Below are 20,492 nucleotides of genomic sequence, written 5' to 3' on the forward strand. Positions count from 1 at the left end.
TCTCAAAATTTTGTCAAGTCCCACAGGAAAATCATGAGTCCAAATTCGTCTAGAGTCTTGAAGAGTTGGGTAAATCATGGATGACATATATTTTATAATGTCAGATGAGACTATAATATCCATCACTTTTTTGTCAATGAAGCTTGCAGATGCACAAAAAACTCCAGTGGATCGATACAGTGACAATTAACTTAATTACTTTATATAGTTGAAGTTCATGCACTACCTCTGAGTAGTGATACACGTACATGCTTTGTTATGATTAGTGCTGTTTTAAATGTAACATTTCTTTTCAGTTTTAAGTATGATTTGATTGCAATTCTAGAGCTCTGCATCCTGTTATCCAATAGTTATACAAGATACAAAATTAAAATACTATCAAAATTAAATGATGAAACTACATTCTGTTGCTATATTAAAATATAACTCTATCTTGAAGTTTCTTATCTGTGATATGCCATAAGGGATCAAGGTCTGAAAAAGACCTATAGCTAAAAAAAAACCTGGTAGCTAGGTTTGCATAAGTTCATGGTAGCTGTATATCAATTATATCATTAGCAGGTGTCATACTGATTAAGTTATTGATGAACACGCCCAGTTTTTTGGTGTAGATGTACTATACTTGTACTTTATTTTCTGCACCGATTTAATTTTGAGTAAAAATTTGACCCATTTCATGTAAACAAGTTGAATTTTTAGCTCGCCTATTCAAAGAATAGGGTGAGCTAATTATAATGTTGTCACCCCGGCGTCGGCGTCGGCATCAGCGTTGGCGTCCCATTTCACGTTAAAGTTTTTGAGCAAGTTTCTGTTTCTTCAATTGATAAAGCTTAAGTCATAATAAATGTTTATGATTTTATTTTCCTAATGTGTATGGATGCTGAACGTGATAATACAACCAATTTGGGGCCCTTTAGGGGTTTTTGGAGTCTGTTAATTTGTCATATTTCCATGTTAAAGTTTTTGAGCAAGTTTCTATTTTGTCTATTGTTTAAGCTTAAGTCATCATAAATGTTTATGATTTTATTTTCCTAATGTGTATGGATGCTGAACGTGATAATACAACCAATTTGGGGCCCTTTAGGGTTTTTTTGAGTCTGTTAATTTGTCATATTTCCATGTTAAAGTTTTTGAGCAAGTTTCTATTTTGTCTATTGTTTAAGCTTAAGTCATCATAAATGTTTATGATTTTATTTTCCTAATGTGTATGGATGCTGAACGTGATAATACAACCAATTTGGGGCCCTTTAGGGGTTTTTTGAGTCTGTTAATTTGTCATATTTCCATGTTTAAATAGTAAATACTTGAACATCAACTTCTTCTGAATAGGCGAGCTTTGCTGTTCTCCAACAGCTCTTGTTGAATTAGCTCTTCAATTTCAACAATTCCAGCATTTGATAAGTTCAAACTGTCCCTTGCACGATTAGGTTTGGTGTCAAAATGTCTGACAAGCTCAATAAATTATCAATAAGATAGAAAATGTGTTACAAGTTTGGGACATTTACAATATTTATACCAGGTATATGAACATAATATGTTAATTCTGATTGTTTTTAATTACAGGTGGAGTCCTGTCTGATAGTCTCGCCCTTTTCACTGATGTGTTACACCTGGGCAGTGACCTAATTAGCTTCTTAATCTCTCTGCTGGCCATCTACCTGTCAAAAAAACCGGCCACCAAAACAATGTCATTTGGATACCATCGTGCAGGTAAGTAATCCTGAGTGCAATTCAGCAGAATTAGTTTGCATATTGTCTCAATATCTCGAACACGATATATACCTAACATTAATCTCTAACACCATATATATCTAACACCCATCTCTAACACGATATATATCTAACACCCATCTCTAACACCATACATACCTAACACCCATCTCTAACACTATATATACCTAATACCCATGAACACCATATATACCTAACACCCATCTCTAACACCATATATACCTAACACCCATCTCTAACACCATATATACCTAACACCCATCTCTAACACCATATATACCTAACACCCATCTCTAACACCATATATACCTAACACCCATCTCTAACACCATATATACCTAACACCCATCTCTAACACCATATATATAGAGTTCCACTATACAAGAAGACAAAACATGAATATACCGCAGTCTCCCAGGACACAAATCTCGCAATTCATACACACTACACACCGCATACATGGGAGGCCGTCCTTACACGACCCTGGCTATTAATAGGACGTTAATTAATCAAACAAACAATTTTGGCTCTGTACGTAGTAGCTAGATGACTTTGTGATGATAATTTAATATCATCACGACGATGTCTTATATTGTGATGTACATATACCTTGCTACAGGTAAACCTCTCTCACATTATATACATTATAGATGTACATTGTGCCTGGTAACGTCAGTCTATGTATATACCACTTACACCAATACACCACTATACTATCTTCAGTACATTTCTATTGAAATTTTATCACATCTCAGACACAATAAAATGTGCTGTATGAGAAACATATGCGTTCTGCGTGACATCAATAGTACATGGCAGTGCTATATAAACGACCTACTATATCTAGTTTCTTTATTCAGAGAACGTCCTTGAAACAGATTCACAAAAAACTTGATTAACAAAGAGACACAAGCTATTGAAAATAGACATATTTGAATATTTAAGCTGTTCCATATTTACCTGAAGCAAACTTATACGGTATTTAAAACTCATATGTACAAACATGATGGGAAAAGAAGGAAAATTTTATTATATTTCTCCATTGAAAAATAAGTGATAAAATTTCTTGCAGTTATTATTATTTTTCTTTGTTTTCTTTTCTGACTTTTGCTCACTGTTTGTTTGCATGTGTATGTATAGTGCACATAGCTACACTTTTTTCTTAAATTTATAGTCACAGAGAAATTGGGGTGCACACTATGCGCAGGTACAAAGCATGGCCAGGTCCTGATCACCGACTGGCACGTCTAATATAATTGCATTTTGGTGTACATTTGTCATGACAGGATAGGGTTAAAAATCAACAAACAAACAAAAATAGAACTTGGATTTTAAGTCAATGTTCGAATCAATGCATTTGTTCATTAGAAATTTAAAGAAACACCACTTGGGATTACATTTCCATCTTTAATTGCTTGAAACTTGAAAGTCCATTTTGAGCAAAATTGTCTTCATGACCGGGCACATATTACGATCATGAATCTTCAGTGCTGGTATCTCAAAATCTAAATGGCTAAATAAATATGGTATGGAGCCTGAAACAATTATTATTTAATTGAAACATCACATTATACAGATTACCTTATACAAATGTTTCACCAGCATACCCGTTTAATTATAGGTGGGCTATTCAAATCGACTTTCGTCCATAATGTCTGTTGTCCGTTGAGCTTTATTTGTCCCTCAGCTGTCATTGGTGACCTTCCGTTTGTTTTCAATTCTTGTTATAGCTATATCCCAAGAAATTCTGTAGTCTGAAATTTTAGATTTTTGGGCTCTAGCTATATGTAGTGGTTCAGATTGGAACACTCAGACAAAAATATATGGCCAGCAGGCAGCCATCTTGGATTTTGATAGTATTAGTTGAAGATCTTACAACTATTTCTCAAATTATTAAAGAAATCTGTCTCAACGTTTATATATAGGCTCCTTATAGGCCCAATTTGTGTACAATGCAATATTGGGCTGATTGGACAAGATGGCTTATATTACAGGCAGGCATCTTCGATTTTGATATTTAGAGCTTGTTGCCACTATTTGTCAGAAAAGTACTGAAGGGATATATCTAAAACTGTATATGTAGCTATATATAGGTGCCTCATGAAAGTAGAAAATAAAATAATGTTCTCAAATTTGGTAGGATGATTTGCCATAGCCTATTTATATAATTAGATCTGTTCTGTACTTGTTCAAATGTTCAGTCACATTTAGCGGGGCCCTTCTGCATGACTCGTCAGTATTGTAGCTATGATTTATGAAACTATCATCAATATTTATCATCAACAGCTCTTGTAACTTTGTATTTGGACATTTAATGATACCACTTAGTGGTTAATTCTGTACACATCAAGTGTCTTTCAGCAGCAGACAATAAATTACATAGTACTTAATAAATTATTGTTACAATCAGCTGTTAGTACCATATATAATAGAGTCGTTGATCTGTTATTGCTTGTCACATCTGCAAACGTTGAATGTATGGATATAAATTACACAGATGGTTAGGGCTAACAGTTTCACAATGATATGTTATTGTAGCATTAGGGGGCAACACTTGTGATATAGATAGAAATCGGTATCAAATTGGAGATAACTGAAAAATTGCATTGAATAATAGCATATATCAACAGTAAGCGATGTACACTTTATATTTTCTGACCCAAATGGTCATGATGAGCTATAGTCATCATGTTTTGTCTGTCTTTGTGCATTGTCCTTAAACTTTTCATTCAATGACTTCTCAATAACCCAGGCGGAGGGTATTCTTAGGTCTGTACACTTAGCATGCTGGGGCTATCGAGTTTGTTCAAATGAATTACACTGACCTTCATTCAAGGTTACAGGGGTAAAACTTTGAAATTTTTTTGTCAAAAATTTAGAGTCCTAGAGAAAAAATGGTCGATAGGTCGATTTTGACAACTGAAGTTTGTTACCACTGGTTCTCAGAAAGCATTGAAGGGATCTTTCTTAATATTGCATATGCAGGTAGAGGCATATTCATCTTGAAGTTCTGTCAAAATTGTGAAGTTGTTTTGGAAAAAAAATCTCACGTTACCCACGGCTTTTAAATTGGGAAAGTTAAAGTAACTGATAAAGAAGAGAAATCAGAGGAAAGATCCATCTTTCATTTGACTAATGAAGATTATCAACGGTGGGTGACATGATCCCTCTGGGATCTCTTATTAAATATTATCCGCTACTGAACATGTACATTTATGTGTCAGTGGCCAATATTACTGGGATGTTTCCAGTTTGTCATTTAATGTCACAGTCAGGAATTGGGTCAAGTGTCCAATTTAACACTGTTAGACATTTAAATGATGTTTACTTTTGGTGAAAACAGGCTGCAATGAATTGTAAATATCATAAAAACAAGCCATGAAAGTAATAAACTATATGAAGCTGTAATAAACAGAGTATAAAAAAAAAAAAAAAAAAAAATCCATAGTTTCTATATATTGTAGGGGCCGCGGTGGCCGAGTGGTTAAGATGTACCGACATATTACCACAAGCCCTCCACCTCTGGGAAGCGGGTTCGAATCCCATGTGGGGCAGTTGCCAGGTACTGACCGTTGGCCGGTGGTTTTTCTCCGGGTACTCCGGCTTTCCTCCACCAACAAACCTGGCACGTCCTTACATGACCCTGGCTGTTAATAGGACGTAAAAATAAACAAACAAACAAACAAAATCTATATATTGTCTCCTACCAGTGATTCATGTGATGTTATGCTGCATTCGACCCAATAAGCATATTAATTATATATAAGTACCTAGGGTGTTTAAAAAAAAAATAAAAAAATGAATAGGTGCTTAATAAATTGCAAACCTATACAGTATTGGTCTTCATTTATGCCCGGGCAATTAAAATTAAGGCCTCAAAAGGGGAAGGGGAGCTTATTCGGTCGAATACGGTATGTTTATTTTTGAAGTTACGTAATCATTGGATTGTTGCACTTTTTGTACTTTAATTTGCCTACTTCATTGTTGTATTTCAAAACTTAAAAATTGAGCGTGTTGGTGTTTTTTTGTACTTTCAGAGGTTCTGGGTGCGTTGTTCAGCGTCTTTATTATCTGGTTAGTGACCGGAGTTCTTTGTTACATGGCGGTGGAGAGAATCACCGGCGGCCATTATACAAGTGTCAAACCTGATGAAATGCTAGTCACAGCTTCCTTAGGAGTCATGTTTAATGTTGTGTAAGTCACAGTGTCCCACGGATTACAAAATCAGGTTCACTGGTATAAGTAATCACAAGCTACGTATACATCTACTGTATTTGACCCAAGTACCACCTAGGGACCCGTTTCATGATCATTCCTTTACTATAAGGAATGCCTTAACTTAAACGGCCTTTTGGAAAGAATTACACCAATCTTAAGTTATGGGACCATCCTTAAAATCTGTAATGTTTAAATTTTCTATGGAGAATTTTAGTTAAGGAAATCCTTAAAGTTTAGGAATATTTCTGAAAATGGACCAAGGTTGGTAAGAAAATAAAAAAAAAAAATTAAGGGCACTTAATAGGACTAAATTTGGGTCAATTAAAGTATCACATAGAGTAAGCCTTCCATAAATTACCAAAAGAAATCAGATAGTGAAACCTTCTGTACACGCTTTTGACAATTTCAGTCAGTATTTAAGTCAAAGTAAGTGAAATCAGTTAAAACTACAAAAAAAGGGGAGGATGCTTATTGGGATGGAGGCGCTTATTGGGTGGAATACAGTATATTGCAGTTAACATTACTCTAAACATTTTAGTACTGTCTAAAATCATAGTGCTAAATTGATTTCAAACATCTCGGAATATTAACAAAATGTGTACTTAAAAATTATTCCTTGTTAAATGATATATAGAGAAATATAGAGAAAAATTACATAAGTGACATTATGATTAAGGCATTGAAATACGATTACTACTCAGGTGTCAACTGTATATCCTTTGGAAGGCCGTAACGTATTTATGTGTAATTATTCATTTGCCCCATTTCATGCTCCCTTCTGGAGCCCCACTGAGACCCTTGAAAACTAAATACTAGTTTTTTGAAAAGGAGATGTTCATCCCTATATATATAGCATGTCAATACCGATTCGGTTATTGCATTAGTGACGTCACAAATCACCTTTGAACATGCCCAAATAAGTCAAAAATTGAGGTCTGAATTCGGGATTTTAGTGTGTGCCCGGAAACCTGTCGTTGTGAGCTTAATTATCAAGATACAGATATGCAGATGGTCTTAAACGATAGAAGAGATATCAAAGTAAGAGAAAATAGAGAGAAAGGGAAAAGGAAGGGGAAAATAGCACCGATTTAAAAAAAAAAAAAAAAAAAAAAAAAAAACAAGTCCCACGCGCAGGTTTCTGCCTCCCATGACCCGTGCGTGGTGACCTTTAGGGGACTTCTGGTGACTGTTTTTGCTTGTTTGTAGTGTGTACTGTTTGTTATCATCGTGAAAATGGCATCAAACCGAAATCTAGATGCAAACTGCTTTCATAGATGGCATTTGTTGTAACCACCTATCAAAATTGAGTCAAGTTCGAATCCTGCCGGCCGTCGAAAGGATATGTCATTTTATAACATTAATATACCATATTCTACTCAATAAGCGACCAGGGCATTTAATTTTTCTTTCATTGAAAAGGTGCTTAATAAGACAAAATTAGTACAAACCTATACAGTTCTGATAGTTTTGGTCTTTATTTATGCTGGGCAAATGAAATTGAGGTCTCAAAAGGGGGAGAAGCGCATATAGAGATATGGGTGATGATTGGGTCAAATACGGTAATCGCGTTTACAATGTTTACAATCAATTGCTAGATATTGTAGCAGAGTATTCGTCTCAATAGTGATATCATATTATGTCTGGTACAGCCCTTTGAAACATGAGAATTGTCCATTCTTTCATATTTTTGCTACAATCCAAATGGTGTTCTCATTCTGTGGAGAAATATGTAATAATCACACTTGTGCTTCTATTTCAGGATGGGTATTGTCCTCCACTCAGAAAAATGTTGTGGGTCTGCTTCTGCCCGGGCAACGTTTGGTCATGGACATTCTCACGGTGGCGGAGGACATTCTCACAGTGGCGGGGGACATTCTCACGGGCGTCCTCGCACACTTTCAAGTCAGTCTGACGATTCAGCATTTGAACATTTACTTCAACAAGATACTGATCATGAACTAGTATCACCCGTTCAGTCGGCAGAATCACACAAGATTTACAAACATCAGAAAAAGAAAAACATTAATGTTCGTGCTGCATTTATACATGTGATTGGGGACATTATACAAAGTGTTGGTGTACTGGTGGCTGCGCTCATCATCAAACTAATGGTTTGTACCATATAGATACTGTACAGTATACCATGTAAATGCTAATGGTTTATACCATATAGATACTGTACAGTATACCATGTAAATGCTAATGGTTTGTACCATATAGATACTGTACAGTATACCATGTAAATGCTAATGGTTTGTACAATATAGATGCTGTACAGTATACCACATAAAAGCTAATGGTTTGTACCGTATAGATACTGTACAGTATACCATGTAAATGCTAATGGTTTGTACCATATAGATACTGTACAGTATACCATGTAAATGCTAATGGTTTGTATCATATAGATACTGTACAGTATACCATATAAATGCTAATGGTTTGTACCATATAGATACTGTACAGTATACCATATAAATGCTAATGGTTTGTATCGTATAGATACTGTACAGTATACCATATAAATGCTAATGGTTTGTACCATATAGATACTGTACAGTATGCCATGTAAAAGCTAATGGTTTGTATCATATAGATACTATACAGTATACCATATAAATGCTAATGGTTTGTACCATATAGATACTGTACAAAATGCCATATAAATGCTAATGGTTTGTACCATATAGATACTGTGCAGTATACCATATAAAAGCTAATGGTTTGTATAATTTAGATACTGTACAGTATACCATATAAAAGCTAATGGTTTGTACCATATAGATACTGTACAGTATACCATATAAATAATAATGGTTTGTACCATATAGATACTGTACACTATACCATATAAATGCTAATGGTTTGTACCATATAGATACTGTACAGTATACGATGTAAATACTAATGGTTTGTACCATACAGTAAAGAGATTAATGAAACATATGTGATCATATAATACCACATTTATATCTGGTTAGCAGACAAATTTCGAGCAGGATTTACAGTTTTACCGAAATCTGTGAATGTAAAAAACCAGTGAAGTACCAGTATTTTGAATTTCATCACTGGTATGCAAAAGTGCTAATATTATATATAAAGGAATCATTGTACCATGAAATTAAGACCCTGTGAATATGTTTTGTTAACAAAACAGCAAAATATGCGGTTCGAAAATATAAAGCTCAACTTAGTACTGTTTGTAACAAATATATAAATATTCTCTGGTCTATATATACTATATAAATGCTATATGGTTTGTAAGTATACTATAAATGATATGTGACATGCAATGGCTAATGGTTTGTACCATATAAAGACTAATGGAATGAACCATATTAATGCTAATGGCTTTTAACTACTGTTATATATCATTTGCATCATGATTTTTTATATTTAAGCAACATTCTAATTAAAATTAGACTTGTAATTCTGCTCCACTACCATGCTCTACAATACCCTCCAATACAAGATCTAAAAATTGAAACATCTCGGGGTGTACAGTTAGCCGTTTATACTTCCGAATGAATGAACCACACCAAAGGTTTTGTAGGCGACACGGTGATTAGCTAACCATAGGGGTCATGCTGAGGTGACCCAGAACAGGGAGTTGTCATATCTTTTATTGGAGCATCACATAGAGCATCATACTGGAGCGGAATTACAAATCTAATTTTAATAAGCTTGTTTAATCAACAATGGAATAACCAAAACAATTATATTTAATATTTATTATAATTATATTTATAAACTGATGGTTTGTACAACTATATAATGATCCAAGTTATGAACCTATTTTGATGGAGATGTTATTTGTTTTTCAGCCTGATCCCAGTTCCAAGCTTGCTGATCCCATCTGTACATTCCTGTTCTCAATCATCGTCCTCTTTACAACCGTGTTTGTACTGCGGGACACGCTCCAGATTATGATGGAAGGTAGGCAGAGTTGTCTGCTCTTTTAGAGAGGTTTTCCTAATTCATCATTTTGTCTTACAAACTAAAGCTACTCACAAGAGGTAACTCTGTGAAATAAAAACAGAATATTGTACATGTGGCTTGGTATCTCTGTATGCTTCTATGTAAGCTGACTTAACGGAATAGATTTCTCAATAACTTATATTTGTAGCCCATCATCAGAAGGTGGACTATTTAAATCACTTGTTACCCATTGTCAACAGTACATTTTGGAACTTTGAAATCAAGATGACCAACAGGCAGCCATCATGGATTTCCACAATTCAAGTTTGTTATCGTTACTCTAAGTACCAAAGGGTTTTCTCTTACATTTCATTTGTAGATTCCTCTTTGTGCCTACCGGTAGTTATGCATATTGCATTTTGGGGCCAATCAAAATTCAAGATGGCTGACATGCAGTCATTTTGGGTTTTGACAATTAAAGTTTGTTATCACTATTTCTCAGACACTACTTAAATGATTTCTCTCAAATTTTGTTTGTAGGATGCCCGTAGTGCTCAGCTAGTTGTGTTCATGGCATTTAGGGAGGAATGGGAAGATAAGATGATTAACAGTCATCTTTGATTTTGACAAAGGAAGTTTGTTGACAAATTAAGGTTGTTACTGCTCTTTCTTAGAAAGTACTGAAGGGATTTTCAGAAAGGTCATATCACTATTTCTTAGAAGATACTATACTGATGCTTCTATTTCTTTTAAAAAAGGGCTGAGTGTTTAAGATGTCTTGACATATAACCACAAGCCCTTCACCCCTGGGTCGTGAGTATGAATCCCATGTTGGGCAGTTGCCAGGTACTGATCGCTGGTTGGTGATTTTTCTGAGAGTACTCCGATTTTACTCCACCAATAAACCTGGCGTGCCCTTACATGACCCTGGCTGTTAATAGGATGTTAAACAAATAAAACCCCATCTTTCTTTAAACTTAAGTATAGGTATATATATACATTTTAAGTTTTTAACTAAATCGTGTAAATTCCTCGAAAAAATGAGAATGAAAATAATCCTTCTTTCATTGACTATTAAAGACATATCAACGGTAGATGATTACACTATACTTTATAATTTCCATGAACACTCTCAGTTTGACTATTGTATACATGTACTGACATATGGAACAAGGGAAACAACTCTAGATGTTTTGTTCTATAAAAATTTCTTACCTTTTTCCAACCAACTATCATGTTGTATATGCACAACTATATTGTCTAAAATGTATGGCTGCATTTCCTTCAGTCATTAACAATTGTGTTCCCTGACTATCATTGAATGTAATTACCGTATTCCCTGTAATAAGCGCCCAGGGCACTTAAAAAGTGTAACAAAGTGGGCACTTATTAGTTAACCAAAATGTAAGTTGTAAACAAAGAAAAATCAGCAATAATTTAACTCTTTGTACTCATGACACATAAATCTGCTAGAGAAAACATGCATATGTCTTAACCTATAAAATACATTTTAAATATGTAAAGATTGACATGCAAAAAACTCCCAAGTTCATGTAATATGGGATACAATGCTGATGTTAGTGGCATCATCTATGGGATGGGGGCATTTATATAACTTCAACTCCTCCAGAAGAAAGGAGTGGTGCATGTTCATAGGGGAGGGGTGCTTTTCAGCTCATGTCAGCTAATGACATCAGCAATATATATCAAACAAATATGAAAAAGCTAGTAACTTGGTACAAAAAATATAATAAAAACTTGACTTAATAAATGTTCTATTTGTGGTAGCTTGATGACCACACTGTATAAGTTCTCCATTTTGTTGACATTATGATATTGATGAAATGTCTGTTTCAGGTGTTCCAAGAGACGTGGATTACAATGAAATCATCGCTGATCTCGAAAGTTTACCCGGAGTGAAGATGGCACATGATCTCAGTGTTTGGGCCTTAACTATAGACAAGAATGCGGTAGCAATCCACCTGGCGATAGGTATAGATATAAAAATTTACTGGTAAACATAGCCTTGGACTATAATTAAATCTAAATATTGGCTAAAATTTACCATGTTGGCAAAATGAAACAATTTATGAAAATTTTGGATGATTATTAGCATGGCAATCCTATAATTGATTGCGATATCAAATAAATAACATTACCGTTACATCAGATAGAATATAAAAAAAAAAGTACATATACCGTAATTTTAAAGATGATCCACCGCTGACAAATGGTATTTTTTCACTATTAAAAAACAGGAGCAGACGATTTAGTATTTTTCTCCAGTTACAAAAGTTACTTACTTTACACCATAACCACCATTGAAAAGTTTGAGCTTCTAAGTTTACTTCAAGTTAAAAATATGAAAAATAATTAATTGCATCCCGAAAAAATTCCGTGACACGATATCCTATATGGAATGAAGTACTGATTGCGCATGCACCAAAAGCGAAATAAATTATTATATATTATTTTTTGTGTTAATTAGGCATATTTATACACGATTAAACACCAATTATTGTTCAAATGATTAACATCATTTATGCTCTGTCGGCGGTGGAGCATCTTTAACAAACTTTTGATGTAAATTAAGACTTCATAGATGTAGGGACCAAAAGAGGTCCACAACATAATTATAATAGTCATTTTAGTATTTAAAAAATGCATACCATATTTTAGATGTGCTATGATTTTCCACTACTCATTGGCATGGATCAACTTATTGGCATATTACCCGAATGTTGAGTTCTTCAGGGTGACTCCCTAAGACCATCATTGTCATCAACTTACTTATCAAATGATGATATAATTTTTTAGTCCACAGTCAACAGAAAAAGGGCTTTTCAAATCACCATTTATTTGTTTGTCTTTTCTCATGTCCGTTTTCAATTCGTGTTACCCAGAAAGAAAATTTCATATATAGGTTCCCCTAGAACTAAAGTTGTGTATAATGGACCAGTCCGACAACAAGATGGCTGACAGCTAGCCATCTTGGATTTTGTCATTATTCATCAGAAAATACAAAAAGAGGTCTGTCTCAAATTTTATATGTAGGGTCCATTTTGCAGTTTAAGGTTGATAGGACAAGAAGATGATGGACAGGCCAAATTTTGACAATTGAAGTATTTTGCTGTTAAGCAGACTGAATATGAAGTTTACTTGCGTATATTCCCATTTTAAAAAGAAGAGGGAAAAACAGAGGAAAAAAATTGTTCCTTACGTTGACTGACATAGATCTTTCATAGTGGGCTCCGAAGATCTCCCTGTGATCGTTTGTTTAAAATAAACCCAATATCTAATATAACAATTACTGACTTTTGATTCGTTCAATATGGTTTTATACAGTCCTGGTAGATTAAAAATAATGACCTAAGTGTATGACACCATGTTGACCTCAACAAAGAGCCATAACTGTTAAGTATTACACGCTCAGAATATGTTTAATCACGAATTCAATATTTGAATATTACAGAGTTGCCTCCCTTGCAGGTACATTGTCAATAATGAAATTCATGTCGTTTTCTCAGAAAAGTATGAGGTCACATTCAATACCTACCCACAAGGGCAGATAACACTGTAATATACAAATATAGAAAACAGCATGCTTGTAATTTGTTTAGTGTTAAAAACTTGATTTCCTGTATTTCAGATACCAACGCCTCTCACCAGACCGTACTAGAAACTGCTAACACAGTCCTGAAGGAGAAACACAAATTTCTCTTCACCACGATACAAGTGGAGACCCACGTCCCAGCCATTAGTGCCAATTGTCATAAATGTCAAATATCTCTCAAATAATGTTACCGGTATACTTAAGGTGTCTGTGATGGGGTATTTTTTAAATGTCTATTTTTATATTCAGTACTAGGGCAATACTGATTAATAATATATAACATATGATTTTATAAATGTTGTATATGTATATACGTATAAATCTCTGATAATATATTATCTATGATTTTATAAATGTTGTATATATATAAATTTCTGATAATATATTATCTATGATTTTAAAAATGTTGTATATGTATAAATTTCTGATAATATATTATCTATGATTTTATATAAATGTTATATATGTGTGTATATACAGAAACTTCATGTTTTAACATTAGAACTGTTTATATGTAGGTTATTTTCAATTCAAATACTGTATGACTATGGAAAAGCTTTCAAAAATGTCAGGGATTGCATAAAACCTGCCAAAGTGACGGTCTCTATATATACATAAAGCTCACCTGCTGAATAAGACCACTTTTAGTGTCCCAAATGACAAAATTTCAACAATATTCAACCTGTGTATAAAGACCACCTCGCTATTAAGACCATTTTCCGTCTGTTGCTAGGGTGGTGTTATAGACAGGTATCTGTCTTTAGAGTTTAAGTATAAACCTGTATATAAAGAACTATTCAAGAGATGCTAAATGGCCATTATACAAAGGTGGTCAGATTGTGTTGAATTTACCATTTAGGGCCTCAAGATAGTGATCGTATTGAGCAGGTGATGTTATACACAGTTAATGGCTAGGGCAGGTTTTGTTTTGTATTTTGAATATTTGACACATATCCACGGGTTAAACTTAAAAATATTCTACCTTTTAAAAGCCCACCATCATCAGATGGTGGGCTATTCAAATCGCTTTTTGTCCGTGGTCTGTCGTCCGTCCTTCCGTCCGTATGTTAACAATTCTTGTAATCGCTAATTATCAGAAAATATTGAAGGGATCTGTCTCATATTTCATATGTAGGTTCCCCTAGGGCCCTTGTTGTGCATATTGCGTTTTGGGACCGATCGTCAACACGATGTCCGCCTGGCAGCCATCTTGGATTTTGATAGTTAAGGTTTGTTATCACTATTTCTCACAAATTACTGATAGGATCATTCTCAAATTTCACATGTAGGTTCCCCTAGGGCCCTAGATGTGCATATTTGGATTTTGAACCGATCAATCTACAAGATGGCCACCAGGCAGCCATGTTGGATTTTGATAGTTGAAGTTTGTTTCTGCTTTTTCTCAGAAAGTGCTGAAGCGATCTGTCTCAAATTTTATATATAGTATGTTTGAAAAAGTTTGAAAAGCAGAGAAAAGATCCATCTTTCCATTGTCAGTCATAGATCATTCTTTGCTGGGTGCCAAGATGCCTCTGGGATTTCTTGTTGTAATTGCCCACACTTTCTTTTAAAATTAAAAAAGAAAATGCATTTAACCCACACAAACTGTCTGAAATTTCATATGATATATTAAACCATTATTGTTTCATAATTAAAAAATAAAATAAAATCAGCATTATAGTGTGTATAAAATATCTTTGAGCGCTATAGATAAAATATGATAAAAGAATTCAACATGAAGAATGTATGACTAATATCTAACTCAACACTTTTTTTAAATTATTTAGCAACATATCTTAAAGAAATATTGAACAGGATACTTACAAAATTCATTACACAGGGTCAGGTTTCGCTTTCATTTTTATCTGTCGACAACAACTTTTTAAAATGTCCTAGTGTTACATTTATATAACTTGTCTTATCCAGATCCCTGTGTATTGTGCTGTACTTGTATGGAATTTCCTTCTAAATTTATAGTAATAAAAACCTTTATAATCTGGAAACCTGCCTTTACCGACCAAATAGTCTGGTCCCAGTGACATCCCGTGTTTAGACACGTTACACTGGACTAACAGTACTCTAACTTATCTTTACAAACCCTGCACTAATGGTGCTTTCTCTCCTGAAGAATAATTACTGTGGGATATTTTAGCTTTTTATAGAACATTCCAGATTAGCTGTGTATTGTAATAAATATAATGAGACTCAGAACTACTGTGAGTGTGTGAGAGCAAGAGACCTGGCGCTGAGAAGGAAATATGTTTCTGTTATATCTTTCAGAAAATGATAAGATTGACAAACCAGCTGAAACTTTAAGATGTATCCCGATAGCTCCACATATAAGAGAGATGTGTTGATTTTTTGTACGGAAGAGAAGTGTTTCTGTCATTTCAAAATTTGATAAGAAGGACAAACCAGATGTTATTTTAACAATAACAGGTACGAAGTATCCCGATAGCTCCACATATAAGGAAGATATGTTGATTTTTTTCAAACATTGATGCATTATTGGTGTAGGTTGACCTATCTGGGAATTAAGGGGTTAATGTTTGTGAGTAACAGACTCTGATTGCACGGATGTGTAAAGGGCCAGTAGTAGCCTGTGGCTATTGTTTAGTTGTTAGATGTTGGGATATTACTTGCGGGAATCATTTTCGTGAATTTTTTTTTAACCTTTCTAAGCGTTATTTAGTGATAAAGTTTGAAATGTAAAATAATTGCTAAGTGAAAAGTTTTTTGAGGTATAAACTTTCGTGAATTGGACGAATATGCAAATTTAGAGAAATTAACACCCACCTACCCAACTCACACACACCCCGCCAAACTCTGCTAATATCAGCAATTATACAGTAGTTAGCTAGTGTCAAATTATACAATATTTTATTAACCTTTGCCATTTATGTGATATTGACGTAAAATTAACATTAGATCTGGCCCCGATTTCTTGAAACAAACTTAAGTCAAAAACTGACTTGAGTCAATTTTATTCACATAAGTTACATACGGTATTATGAGAAAAACTTCAGTTTTGACTTCAGTCTGTACTTTTGTTTCGAGAAATCAGTATCTGACCTAATGTTTTACATTCATAGAAGGAATCTGTTATTTTAAATGTTTATTAGCAATATATTTAAAGAGGTTTTGAAATTTAAAGAAAGGGTATTGATTGACTAAATCAATGCATCTTTATATTTGTATTAAAAGAAAACATAATTATACTTATAAATTAAAAACCAGTATTGCACATACCTTTGTTCAAATTGATTACTAGTCCTGTATATCTAGTTGTCCTCAGAAAGCAGCGTATGGTTGTACAAATAAATATGTAACATAAATTTGTTTTATGCAACAATTGGCTGTGATTAATGTAAAGTTACGTTCATCAAGTTATATCTCCTGTAAAACATAAAATATTTGTGTGTACTTCATTCCGTGGTTTGAAGCCTTGCTGCAATGTCATGATCACGAATAGAACTATTCATGGTTACCCAAAGGAGCAAATCTGTATTTGCATGTTACAGGGTTATATCATTGCAAGTAGGTATTGATAGTGATGTCATGTATTTGCAAGGGTAATGTCATACTTTTCAGGGGGGAAAAAGACGTAAAATGCGCTCACAAAATAATGACATCACAACGGATACCTACACACAAGGGAGATAACTCTTTAATATGCAAAGACAGAATAATGACTTTATTATATGAATTCGTTTTTGTAAATCATTTTATATCCGTGATTTCCTAGCAATCACGAAAACAAGGAAAGTTTCTATACAACGAATATTTCATGTTAGACAGAATAATTGTGAACTTTTGTGATTTTAAAACTTTTAATAATGGAAGTTTTTTTTATGTTCAAGATATACTGTATGTTTGGTTATTTGTTTGGCATTTAAAATTTTTTACCGCTGTAGACTAAAAAGAAAGAAAATTAAATTTCAATTATTTTGAGATTTGGCTATTCCATATTTGCATATTACAGAGTTATTTGCCCTTTCGGGTAGGTATTGATTGTGACGTCATGTGTTCACAAGCTTAACATCATATTTTTCAGAGAAAAAAAAACTATGTTAATTTCGCTAAAAAAATAATGATGTCACAATGGATATTATTTACCTACAAGGGAGGTAACTTTGTAATGATATGCAAAGACGTAAAAAGGGTATATACCCTTGATCAATTTCTGAATTATTCGTGCATTAATTTCTTGTATTAGAAATAACCAGCTATACAGAATTTGTATCTAGTGTGATTCCATGAAGTTTTAAATGTTTGTTAAAATTTGTTCCCGTTAATAACAGTATTGAGCAGAGCTCTGTTGCTGTTTATTTTCATTTGTATATCTATGCCGGCACACATAAATACCAAAGAAGCTAGGACTTGTCAGTGTTTTAACTTATTCATCTCTGAAGACACATTTAAACTCTTCTGAATCAAAGACTAGGCCAGTCCATTATGAAATTTCAGGGGTGAATAAATTGAAAATACTTAAGTACTAGCTGCTGGTTTGCTTATTAAGAAAATTGAGTGTAGTTCTTTACTATGGAGAAAGCAATTTGGAAATATTTGGGTGATTCCTGTAAATTTGCAACTTCGCTAGCGAAGGGTACAGTAGTCTACGATACCAAACCCTTCAATTTTTATACGACATTATGCCAAGGGTTCGGTATTGTAGACTACTGTGCCCTTGGCTAGCGAAGTTGGTAAATTTGCTGCACTCTGAAATTTTTACCAATAGACATTTTTGTGTTACTTCCATGATCATCTTTTATACATTGTTTAATGGATGAAAATGAAATTTATCAAACAATGACTAGCAATATGTTTGGTATAACAGTGTATAGTTGTGAAAAAATTGCATGATTTGAATGTTAAACTAATTCACCCCTATAGAAACATTTGGGCTCTTCTTAATCAAAGGCTAGACCAGTCCATTGTGAAATTTCAGGGATGAATAAGTTATGATAATATAAATTGCATTTATTAACTATAAACAGGATAACTGGGGTACGTGTTTTTATTTGACATTTTAATTTGAAGTTTATGTTTCTGTTTGTACAATTGCTAAAAGTCTGCAAAGACATTTGATCTAAAGGAGTGTTGAACTTTGACTAAACCTTTGGTGCTAATATATTTTTGTGGGGTCAAACATCAGAGATAATTTATTACCATTACGTCATCAGACCTTCTGACCTATTTCCATTGTGTTATGTCCGTCGTCCTCAGTCAAAAGCATGCTTTTCCTTAACCCCACAACAGATCACTACCAAATTTTGTGTGAAGTACAAGTAGCATTGGAACAGGACAATCATATTTTATGTACCTGGTAAATGAGCCTTGTACGACATCTTGGGACAAAAGTTTAGGGCTCTAAATGGGGAACTTTGTTAAACTATTGTTTTATTTAAATTTTTCTACCCCTCCACAACGCTTGCAAAATTATTTGTGGAAGAAAATCATGTTTTATATAAATGTGCCAGGTTCAATCCTGGGGACTGAGGAGCGGGGCTCCAAATGGGGAAGTTTATCTAACTTTTGCTATAAAATCCTGTACGTTGAAAGTTAGACTTTAATTGTTAGGGGACACTGGGCCTCTTTTTTCAAGGGTTCATAGTTATTTTTTCTGTTAACACGAATAAAAAATAAGCTGTGCGAATTTCAAAGAGCTCTATCCCTTTAACAATGTTCAAGGTGCTATTTTTGTCAGTGTCTTGTTCATTGGTGTTTATGAAGTTAAACCAATAAGAGATACTATATTTTAAGTATTTTATAAAAGTAAACTCTGGGTTAAATCTTTGCCAAAGTCATGGTGACACAATACATTACAACAATATTTTCAATTTATCACTTGATTTCAACATCATTTCAAAGCTCTCATTTGTAACATATATAATTTGTTTATTTTCATAAAAATATATGGTCCCAAATTTTTCCTTCTTTATTTTTGTATTTCAACTCCATATATTTATATATAAATTTTTATGTGACCTCTGCTTATTCGAATAAAAAATCTGGGAAATTCTAAAAATGAAATTGGATATTTTTCAGTTTTGCAAGGTATATTAAAATTTCTGTATTTCTACTGCTTAATTGCTATATATATTGTCAATCATTCGTTTTTCCATCATGTCCACAGTGACATTGTTCTCAATCCTTACAAACCGACATTGATCTAGAAAGATATTTTATAAGTATTTTAAATTTTCTTGCGAGTATAATGATATTCAAGCACATGTGTTCATTATTCCCTATTTTTAAGGTATAAACATGTATACATATGTAACCTTATCATCTATCCGAGATCAAAGTTAGCATATAGTATATCATCCTTGATACTCCAGGGGTTCCGATCACTTACGATCTCTACACCCCTGGACTATCTCATAGTGAAATTGAAGGCAGCTCAGCTGAAAATATTTGACCAATCACAAACCAGCAAAGATTTCCTTTGAAGACTACAGAGAGAGCGACGCCCAACTTCAAAGCCACATAGTCAACCACAGTGTACCGTTATACGGTTCTTTTGATGTACATCAAAGGACTAAATTACCTGTTCTGTTCTGTTGCCTCCAGTTTTACGATGAGATAGTCCAGGGGTGTAGAGATCGTAAGTGATCGGAACCCCTGGAGTATCGAGGATGATAGTATATATCTATTTTACTCCAAGCATCTGACTGTTAATCTCTTTAATTGATAGATTTAAAACTATCATCTTTATATAAATACTGTGATTTTGAATCTCAATTTCTGCAGATTAATGTGTTGTAGGGTTATAATTGTATTTTGATCTGTATAAGATGATGTTTTGTGAACCAAACACCAAAATAAATTCTAAATACCTTTACAATGATATTTCTATAACAATTTAACGTTGTGAACCGAATTTGACTTGAATAAAATGTATTCACTGAGGTTGATAATATTTTCAAGTAAAATCTCACAGGGGTTTGGAATTATTTGACTCACAAAGTTACCAACCTTTAATATTACACCATTTTCCGTTAAAGATGCT

General features: G+C 33.7%; 1 protein-coding gene across 1 annotated transcript in view; it reads left to right on the plus strand.

The window, feature by feature from the left end:
* Nucleotides 1–20,492, plus strand: part of LOC138321850 (uncharacterized) — a 36,005-nt gene extending 15,513 nt beyond the window's left edge. The window contains exons 2-7 of the mRNA XM_069265848.1: nucleotides 1,564–1,710; nucleotides 5,769–5,925; nucleotides 7,709–8,060; nucleotides 9,774–9,885; nucleotides 11,725–11,859; nucleotides 13,517–20,492. Of these exons, the coding sequence (XP_069121949.1) occupies nucleotides 1,564–1,710; nucleotides 5,769–5,925; nucleotides 7,709–8,060; nucleotides 9,774–9,885; nucleotides 11,725–11,859; nucleotides 13,517–13,665 (1,052 nt within the window). The 3' untranslated portion in view covers nucleotides 13,666–20,492. The remainder of the gene's footprint in view (nucleotides 1–1,563; nucleotides 1,711–5,768; nucleotides 5,926–7,708; nucleotides 8,061–9,773; nucleotides 9,886–11,724; nucleotides 11,860–13,516) is intronic.

This window comes from Argopecten irradians, chromosome 4, assembly GCF_041381155.1.
Source record: "Argopecten irradians isolate NY chromosome 4, Ai_NY, whole genome shotgun sequence".
NCBI classification, from domain to species: domain Eukaryota; kingdom Metazoa; phylum Mollusca; class Bivalvia; order Pectinida; family Pectinidae; genus Argopecten; species Argopecten irradians.